At 46.5% G+C, this 10,363-nt stretch overlaps 1 protein-coding gene across 2 annotated transcripts; it reads right to left on the bottom strand.

Moving 5' to 3' along the window:
• Positions 1-803: 803 nt before the first annotated feature.
• NR2F2 (nuclear receptor subfamily 2 group F member 2) lies at positions 804-9,913 on the bottom strand. Of its 2 annotated transcripts, none has more exons than XM_084268242.1 (3): positions 6,479-6,503; positions 5,845-6,372; positions 804-2,554 (listed from the first exon to the last, which is right to left on the bottom strand). In XM_084268242.1, exons 2-3 carry the CDS (start codon positions 6,353-6,355, stop codon positions 2,280-2,282), a joined length of 786 nt encoding a protein of 261 aa, XP_084124368.1. In that variant the 5' UTR covers positions 6,356-6,372; positions 6,479-6,503; the 3' UTR covers positions 804-2,279. The 2 variants fall into 2 exon arrangements, with proteins under 2 accessions (XP_084124368.1, XP_084124367.1); XM_084268241.1 differs by lacking the exon at positions 6,479-6,503 and adding an exon at positions 8,241-9,913 and having other exon boundaries at positions 807-2,554.
• Positions 9,914-10,363: the final 450 nt, after the last annotated feature.

Raw genomic sequence — 10,363 nt, 5'->3', positions numbered from 1 at the left:
TGCAAAACCACATCATCTCGCCTTCCTTCAGATTTGGGGGGGTGGGGGGTGAGGGTGGGGGTTGCCTGCTCTGGATAGCACTAGAGTTCACAAATGGTGTGTCCGATCCTATGCCACTCGCCCAGGCAGGTCCCCACCGCATCAGTGGGAGCTCTGCCTGCGCAAGGGCTGCAAGAGAGGGCCCTGTAGCTACACAGGAAAGATGCATGTACGCCTACGCATGTATGTATGCAAGTATACATACAGACATATATCCCATATGTAAAATATAGAGATGACCTGTGGTCATGCTTTCACAGTCTAAGGTAAAAAAAATCCACTTGAGAGTATATATACATTAAAAACCGACTCCTCAGTGCTAGAAGCTAAAGCCACTCCATTTGAAGACCTCTCAATGACAACGATAGATGGCAACTACGGAGTATTATAAAAAATCACACATACTTAAAGAAAACTCATTGCAAACAACTGACCTATATTTACAATACTGCTATTACCTTGCTTGAATGATCTTGTGCGCGTATGTCAGACATTTACAAAAGATTTTTCGCCCCATTCTGATCATAAAATAGATACTGATCTCCAGATTTCTAATACTTTTTCACAATACCTTTCCTACGCAGGCACTTAAGTGTGACAAAAATAAGGGCCTTTTTTTTCCAGAAAATCCATTTTTAATTAACAGGAGGATTAGATGAATGGGGGTTGATGGTTTACCATTTCAGCATAGTACTTCCTAAAACCAGAGATAAACCACGAACTTAAGTCCTCCACCCCCATCCCGGAATTAAACAGGTAAATACACTACAATACATCTGCTACAAACTTACTGTGACAAGTAAACAAATCAATCGCCTATGGACTTAAATGACTGCAAACTATAGAGAAGAAATGTGGTTTCTGAAAGACATTTATGACAGCCAAACAAGTTTCAGATATCAAATAATATTTTAATTTCTGAATACTTTCAATTTTCCTTGGAATATAACACACAAAGACTCGACCAAACAGTTCAGTTATTATAACTTTTACAGTATACAGAAATGTTGCACTTAAAAAAAAAAACCTTCAGTTTTTTTAAACACAAAAACTGTAAACTCTAAGATACTGAATCAATCACGTTATCTATAAGTGCCAACAGTGTTATTTTGTCATGCTGATTTCAATGGTATTTTTTAAAAAGGGAAAATATCAACAATTATTATAATACAAAGGGCTTGCAAATATACAAACAGATAGAGGAGTTTAATAACAATTCATGATGAACTATGTGGAACCCAATTCAAATTACAAAAGTTCACTTTGCTTGTTTGTTTGCTTTTAAAATCAAAACCGTAATGTGTCTTGGACACAAATTCCTTCTACCTATAATAAATCCCCACAGTTCATTTTCTGTCCGAAATATCAAAAAAACCTAGATTTGGGGGGAGTTATATGACACGTGTGGTTCATTCGGGTCTATATAATTATAGCTCTCTCAGCTTCAAGCTAGATTTTGGGTCACCACCTTAAGTGCGCTTCCATCATTGTGTTGTTGAGGGGTTTTTTTCTCTTTTCCTTTCTTCCTATGATACTTTCGTGGACTCAGTTTTAATTCTTTCAGAACATATATTTTAAGGATACACTTTTTTTTTTTTAAAGAAGCCAAGGTTATATCAAAAATTATTATAGAACCACAGAATAAACTGGTTTGAAACCAGAAAAATACAAAAAAGAACAGCTATAGGTACATAGACACATAGGACAATTAATAATTTGGAAAAAAAAGACTTACTTTCTTCCGTTCTGCTAATTTTCTCCAAATTTCCTTTAAATGCACTTTAAGCGAGATTTTTTTTTAAAAAGTTTACCCCAAAAAAAGAAAAAAAAGAAGAAAAAAGAAAAAAAGAAAAAGCCCGCCATCGTTTCTTTTCTTCTTCTTCTTTCTCTTTTTTCTTTCTTTCTGTTTTCTTTCTCTCTTTTTTAAATTTTTTACAAAAAATGATAAGTAGCAAGTTTTTTTTTCTGAACGACACGGGAGTTTTTAATGCATTCTGTAAAAGTTCATTTGACAGTCTCTTTTTCTTTTCTTTTTTTTTTTTTTAATTCACAGTCCATTAATTTTTTTTCCTGTCTTCTCTTAGCAAACTTGTAACATCCTTTTACATCCTTTCTTAGCAGAAGGAAATTTAAGAAACAACCAGAACCCAAATGTCATTTGCTTTCCTTTCACTCTCTTTCATCTCCCTTCTCAATTTTAAATTTTTTTTTTAAATTCTTTTTTCTTTCTCTCGAATATTTTATTGAATGGACATGTAAGGCCAGTTAAAACTGCTGCCAGACAGTAACATATCCCTGATTAGGGTTTCTATGGGGGTTTTACCTACCAAACGGACGAAAAACAATTGCTCTATGACAGAAGAGGAGACAGTGCGAAGGGAGGGGAGACGTAGTAATAGCTTCCCGAATCGTGTTGGCTGGTTGGGATACTGGCTCCTAACATACTCTTCCAAAGCACACTGTGACTTCTCCTGTAAACTTTCAACATGGGCTACATCAGAGAGACCACAGGCATCTAGAAGAAAGTGTATTAAAAAAAAAAAAAAAGAAAAAAAAAGAAAGAAAAGAAAAAAAGAAAACAATCATCAGATTAAAAAGTTGTTGTGGTGTTTGGGTGGGTTTTTTATGTTTTAATTTGATTTTTTTTAAAATTTTTATCGCTAGAATTAAGTGTAGATCGTGCGCCATCACCTCGCCCCCCAGAGTTTAAGTAGGTTTTACCCAAAGGGACAATCTCTTTCTGTGTGTGTGTGTGTGTGTGTGTGTGCGTGTGTGTTTGTATTTCTCTCTTCTGGAGTGTCTCCTTCAGGACTGAGAATCTCCAAGATTCAAGATATTTAATGGCAAGACAGACCAGAGGGGTTGACAAGGAGGTGCTGGCCAAGCGCAATTCCCGTGTATCTATGGTTTTAGGGGGAAAGGCTGGGGGTCGGGGAAATCTTGAGTCGAAAGGGGGGAAAGGGAGCCACTATTTCTCCCCCCTCCTCCCCCCTCCCGCCCCCTTGGAAAATAATTGGGGAGAACCTAACCATGTGATGAGAAGGAATACTAATAATAGTGATAGAAATCATAATAATAATAAAAAACCGGGCAAGCCAAAGATAATGGCGCCCCGGATACAGCAACAGATTCTCCCCCAAAGAAGACAACGCGTTTTTCTTCAGTCTTTGAAACTGATTTAAGTGGCCCTTTAAAACTGATCTTGTCAGTTTAGCCTATTCAGAGGCAGCCATGCAAACTGTGATCTCTCTGTTCATTTGAGCTGTTTCTTTTCCCCCCTCTTTTCTTTTCTCTTTCTTTCTTCCCCCCCCTCCACTCCCCCCTCTTTTTTTTTCTCCTTTTTTTTTTTCTTTCTTTTTTTTTTTTTTCCCCCCTCTTCTTCTTCTTTTTAAACCTAAAGGCCCTTACAAGAAGAAAACTCCCTGATAGGGTCTGGACATTTCCCCCCCACCACCCTTTTTTTTTTTCCTCCCTGATACGCTAAAATACAATAAGTTCCCTTTAAATCAGAGACGTCTGTGCTGAAAGAGCACAGGTTGTGACCTGACCTCCCTGTGGCTTTCCTAGGCACAGGGCTAACACATGCATATTCTGCGAGTCATTAGAACCCAGATTTTTTTTTTTCTCTGTTAAAAGAGGCTGCAGCAAACATTATATCCATCTATGTGCGTCTGCTTTACATCAGGGAGTGTTATTGGGGTGCTGCAGGAGCTGCACGCATCACCCTATTTTTTATTAGGGGTTGAGGGTTTTTTGGGGGGTTGGGGGTTTATTTTTTTGCATGCGGCTATCTTCCCCAGAATCAGATAACAAGAAACGTTTATCTAGTTGGGAGGCAATTTACACGCCAGGCCTCACATTTTGAAAATAGTAATAAATTAAACAGTTACGACAGGATCGGACGATTGTTTTCTCAGAAGGCTTAAAAAAAAAAAAAAAGAAAAAAAAAAGTGATTTGGGAGAAAAGACAGGATTGGAAATAAACTCCTCGGTGTGGGTGTGAGCTGGCCAGGGGCTGGGGAGGGATGTGGTGAGCGTGTGTGGGATCCTCGCTAAGCATTTGAGCGAGGGAGAGGAAAACGCATCCTAGAAAACGATAGAAAAAATAAATTAAGTACCCCACGTACACTCCTTCCCACTCGGGATCCCTGTCTCCCTGTGGCTAGATGCGCCCTGCTCATTGATCACGTTAGGACTTCAGTACGAGTAATTTGGGGAGGGGGGTGGGGGGGAGGGAAAAAAAAAAGGAGAAGTTTTTTATGTGTAAAGCAATAATATATAAAAGGAAGTTTAGGTCACGACCCAGAACCTGGACAAAGTCCAGAAAATGACTTCGTTCCCCAGACCCCCTTTAACACAACAAGGAACGGATTGTGAGCCCTTCTTTTCCCACATAAACTACATTTTTTTCCTGTTTCCTGATATCAGGCTTTAAAAAACTCCGATGAGTAATTATTTTACAGGTCCTGCTTCCATTCATATGTTTATCGCGTGGCCACTTTCCCAAGCTTTCAAATGAGTTACAGGAGAAATATATGTATTTTTTTTTAAAAAAAACCTTAATCCCCAAACTTCTAGGGCTCCAGCACTTAGGGTTGCCGATGCAGCCTTAAAGTTAGCAATCTGAGATAACGTATTGCACAAATTAGCGAGCAGAATTTTTTTCCCCTCTTCAAAAAAAAAAAAAAAAAAAAAATTTAGCCTCCAGAGTTAATATCAGGTTTATTACTCACCCAGGTTAAACTCTAGTGCAAGCTAATTAGATTTCACAACGCACTCAATTATTGCTTTATAACTCATGCACTATTTCTAGGCAGCAAAAGTTGACACATATTTCCCACCCCCCCACCCCCCCCTCCTCTCTTTGATTATCTAAGAAACACCTCGAGGTCTTTTCCTCGGGAGAGGCATAGTTGTGCCACCCCGGAATTACACTGCGGAGCGGCAGCTTCAGTCTCCTCTTACTTTTTCATACTATCCCTGTCTACTTATGGTAATGATCTTTTCGCACCCGCTACTCGCTTTGGACTATGCAGTTCCTGCTGGGTACAAATGCAAACTTTTCCCCTTAGCTTCAATGACACAGAACTGCTCACTGCCACATTCCGTTTAAATCAGAGACAGCTCTTTGGAAAGTTGATTTATTTTATTTTATGGGATGGCAGGGAACATATTTTAAACTCAGCTTTGCGCATTTAACTTTTTTTTTTTTTTTAATTCAATTTTTAATCCTGCAGGGCTTTTTTCCCTTCCTGGCTGCCCATAAAATGATCCTCTTTTTAAAGTGGTTTCACTGATAGGACGACTTGTATTTAACAACATCAAACAGATTTTGCTGCTGTTCGGATGCGTGTCATTAAATGCAACAACCCAGAGCTATACTGTTAAATAAAATATTATTTTCAATGGGAAAAGCGCAGTCTCTCGTGGCGAATGGGTGCTTCTCCCTGAGCCCCCTCTTCCCGCGTCCCCAGCATTATTCAGCTAGGGCTGGGGTGTGTTTTGGCTGTCTTGTGTCTGTGTGTCTATGTGGTTTTATTTACATTTTTTTTATTATTATTATTATTTTTGCACTCCCTTGAAGATGGGATGCTCAGATCTGAGGCCCTGAAGGGGAGACCACAGGGCACCGTTTCCTAAAAGGAAAGAGACCGCGCTGGTTCTTGGGGAGAGGGGAGGGGGGGGGAGGGAGAGGGGGCAGGGAGCGGTGATGGGGTGCAGGCAATAATAACACTTTGCAAGAGCAAACAGTTCTCAGGGGGGGCCGGGGGAAGGAAAAAGGAAGAGCAAAGAAATGCTGCCTACCTGAGGTGAAGAGGACTATGGCCTTTAAACAGCTATATTCTGCAGAGTCGACATGCAATGCTTTCAGTTTTTCTACTTGCTCTTGGAAGATTCGTATGTGGTCCATAAAGGCGACCACTCGGTCAGCAGACATTGGCGAAGCGTGGAGGCCAGCAGCTGCCAGGAGCGGAGCTACGTGGAGGGGCATGGAGCACTGGGCAGCGTTGAGGACAAATAACTCGCTCCAGGTCAGCCTCAGGAGGGCCACCTGGTCTGTGATCTGGAGGTCTGGGAAGAAGGGGATATTCCTGGCCCACTCCACCGCGCTGAAGAGCATCCTAGCTGCCAGTTCACAAATGTTCTCGATGCCCATGATGTTGTTGGGTTGCATGCACTGACTGCCAAAGCGGGAGGTGGGGTAGGGCTCTGCTCTCAGAAGAAGGGAGATATATCCGGATAGGTAGGAATGGCAGTTGAGAGGGTCCCCGTTTGTCAAGGCGAACTGACCATGAGTTGGCTGTGTGGGTGGCATTCTGCCCCTCTGGACCGCTGCAGTAAATAAAGAAGAAACTACAGCTATTAATATCTGAATTGCGACCATCGGTTCAAATACAGCCTGCTTTGTGTGCTTGTGCGTGCGTGTGTGACACCGTACCAAGTCAGCTTAAGGGGGAACAGGCATTTTCCCAGCCTGAGTTCAGCCCGTACCCGGTTTTAAGGCTCCGCAGTTCCCGGGTCAAGCCAAAGCAACAATAAAAGCTGAGCAATGCTGTCCGCTCGGCCAGGACCGCCCGAAGGAGCTCGAGGTCCTCACTTCCCAAAACACACCACAATTCAGTTATTTCCCCCCACCCCCTCCACCGCCACCCCTCCATCAAGAGATGCAGGATACGTCTTTGTGTGCCCGGGTATTTTTCTTCATTACACCTAAAACAGCTTATTGATTTGAGGCTGGGGGAGCGGGATGGGGAGGGAGGGAGGTGGAGGGGGAGAGGGAAGAAACACTTCAGTTCAAAATCCCCGGCGCTGGGTCCCACACGCGTTTCTCGCCCACTGAATAGATCGTCGCTGCTGTTATTATACATCCCCCCCTCCCTCCCCTACTAAAAAATATCAAAGGAAGCGAGATCACCCCACAACATCGCCGGCAGGTCCCCCGGCGAGGTTGGGGGCATTATCCAAAGGCACCTTCCTCAGCTGCCCAGGGAAAGTGGGCCTTTCATTTTGTTAATAAATTTACACGGTGACAGCGAGAGAAAAAGGACAGAGAAAAAGGGCTCAGGGGCAGAAAGACGGCAAGAAGGGAGAACGCCTAAAAACGTGCTTGATTTATATTTGTTATCGCCCGTATTACGAGGTTAGTTACTCTTGCAGAAACACAAAGAGAGGAGCCCAGCAAGTCCCAAGCCCCCTAACCCTTAACCTACATAGCAGCGTCCAGACACAGAGCACGCACTGGAAAACTGCAGGCTCACATTTCTCGTCTAATTTTATATCACAAAGACTCGACTTGCAGAGACCCGAGCACCCCACACTTAACTTCTGGGCTGCTCCTTCCCCCCCTCCCCTGCCACCACCCGTCCCTTCTACCCCCCTCCTGCCTCTCCCGGAGGGACAAGAAAATAGGAGGAAGAAAAGTGAGATAATAACAGTGGGGGAAAGGCAGACACACGGCACTACATACACACACACACACGCGCGGATATGTGTGTGTATATATATTTTTTAAAAGAGGAAAAAATCCGGCTGGGAATCCACAGTGGAGTGCTGTAGAGCCTCGGTAGGGTGAGTCCCATTGTAATAGTAATTTGAACCGCCTGTGTAAAATTGCAATCTAAGGCAGGGTGCTGGGGGATATATATATGTGTGTGTGCGTGCATCTCGTGAGGCTCCGTGTGTGTACACACACGCAGAGAGCCACGCAGACACACACGCAGAGAGCTGCTCGGGGGACGGGGGGTAAGGCTGAACATGCAGGAGGGAGCACGAAGGAAAAGTAACCACACGTCAGAATAATCATCTCGCTCCTAAGCAGCGTGAAACTAAAAATCCACTTCCAATAAACCTCCATCAGCAAAATCAAAACAAACACAAATCAATTACGAGTGCAGGAGAAAGCATGCAAGAGCCCCTGCCTCCCTTGCCCACCCTCTCCAACACCTCTTTCTTTCATTACGAGAAAGTTTCTGGCTGTTTATTCGGGGGGGTGGGTGGTAAGAGGGGGTGGGAGGGAGGGGGAGGAAAGGTTCTGGTTGGGTTTGGGGAGGGAGGTTGAAAATAATAAGGATAATAATTTAAAGGAGGAAAAAAAAAAAATCAAACCCAAAACCAAACCACAACAAACCCAACACAAACAACAAACCGCCCTAAACGCAGCGAGTGAAAAAAAAATTGCAAAACAAATGAAATCCCAATACCTTCCCGTCTCATGCCAACTTTGAGGCATTTTTTGAGGCGGCAGTACTGACACTGATTGCGGTGGTGCTGGTCAATGGGACAGTTCCTGTTGGCACGACAAGTGTAGCTGAGATTCCTCCTTACACTCCGCTTGAAGAAACTCTTGCAACCCTCGCAGGTAAACTGGCCATAATGTTTGCCACTAGACTTGTCCCCACAAACCACACATTCAATGTGCTGCTGCTGCTGCTGTTTGTCTCCTTGGTTCTGCTGGCTTGGCGGGTTGGTCTGGGCTGGCGTACTGGGAGGGCCCCCGGGCCCCGGGGTCTGTGGGGTGTGCGGGGCCCCGGCCGGAGGTCCCTGCACCGGCGGGGCTTGCGAAGGCTGCGTTCCCTGAGCTCCGGGCACATCGTCCTGGGGGTCTCGCCACACACCGACTACCATTGCCATATCTGTTGGACACCGTTGCCAAACTTCCTGTTCCCCCTTTATTTTCAAAGTTTGTTTGCTTTGCTTTTCAGATCAGCTCTGCAGCAGTCTTTTTTTTTTTTCCTCCCCTCTCTCTCTCTCTCTTTCCCCCTCTCCCTTTTGTTGTTTTTGCCTTTTTTTTTTTTTTTTTTTTTTTTTTTTTTAGGAGGGTCGGGGTGGGGGGGATCTCCCGGTACCGGCGAAGGTGCTGAAGCACGGGGAGATGGAGGTGTGTGTGCGGGGGGGCGAGTTGCGAGTCGATTGTCTGGGCTCCAGGAGAGCAAAGTAAAGGGGTGGTGGGGGTGGGGGAGAGAGGGAGAGAGAGAGAGAGAGAGGAGGAAAAAAAAAAAATCTCTTCAAAGATCTCCCTCTCTCTCTCTTAGAGCTGATCTGCAGCAGAGTAGTTGAAGGAGGAGAGGCGGGTGTCTGGGGGCCAGGTCCAGGGAAGCTCGCAGTCAGCCATTCAGGAAAGCCATCAAAATAAGAATGAATAAAAGGTTAAAGATTACACACACAGCGGAAAAAAACACGCACAGCTGAGGAGACTTTTCTCGGCGCGGAGAGCGGACGGTCTCGCCGTAGTTTTTGGAAGTCCAGCTTGCAGCAGGAACATCAACTGCGATCGCTTTGTTTTTGTGGGCTTTTTTTTTTTTTCCTCCTCTTTCCTCCTCTCTCTCTCTCTGCTCTGTCTCTCCTCCCTCCTTCGCTCGCTTTAATTCTTCCTCTCCGCCGCTCCGCCCGGGCGCTGCTCTCTTTCTCTCTCTCTCTCCCTCTTTTTGGCTCGGGGGTGGGGGGGCTGGCTGTTTGGTTTTTTTCCTCCTCCTCTCCTCGCCTTTTTTTTTTATTATTATTATTGTTATTATTATTAATTATTATTATGATTGTTTATTTGTTCCTCCTCTCCGTCCCCGCCGCGCTGCGCTCCGCTCTGCCCCGCTCAGCCGGTTCGCCGCTCCCGCCGCGCCGTGTCCCCGCCGCCGCCGCCGCTCCCGCCGCCGCTCCCGCCGCCGCCGCTCGGGTGCTGCTGCTGCTGCCGCCGCCGCCGCTGCCGCCGCCGCCGCCGCGCTGCCTTATGCTGCTTCTGCCGCCTCGCAAGTGGGCTCTCGCCTCCGCGCCGCCGGTGCTCACGGCGCGGGCGGGGGGAGGGGGGCCGCGGGGCGGGGGGGAGGGAAGGAGTCAACTCGCCAGCGCAGCGCCCAGCCAGCCAGGATGATAAAAGAGGGGAGCGGGAGGAGGAGGAGGAGGAGGAGAAGAGGAGGAGGAGGAGAAGAGGAGGAGGAGGAGGAGGAGGAGGAGGAGGAGAAGAGGAGGAGGAGGAGGAGGAGGAGGAGGAGGAGGAGGAGGAGGGAGAGAGAGAGAGGGAAGGATCATAACCCAGCGCGCAGCATCGCTCCTCAGCCCGCGGGGAGGGGGGGGGGGAGAGAGGGGAAAATCACCACGGGGAGATCGGGGGGGGAAAGCGCCAGCCCTCCCCCCCCTCTCCCCCCCCAAAAAAGCGGGGGCTCCCCCCCCGCGGCGGCGAGGGGAGGGGCGGGGCGGGGCGGGGCGCGGCGGCGCGGGCGGCGTGTGGGCCGAGTGGCGAGCGCGCTCCCCGCCGGCCGCTCGCCCCGCTGGCGGGAGAGTGAACTTTGACACGACTGCTGCAACTTAGCGCACGTTGCCATGGCGACCGCGC

This window comes from Gallinula chloropus (genome assembly GCF_964237585.1).
Source record: "Gallinula chloropus genome assembly, chromosome: 9".
Classification (NCBI taxonomy): domain Eukaryota; kingdom Metazoa; phylum Chordata; class Aves; order Gruiformes; family Rallidae; genus Gallinula; species Gallinula chloropus.
This window is presented reverse-complemented; position numbering and strand designations above follow the sequence as displayed.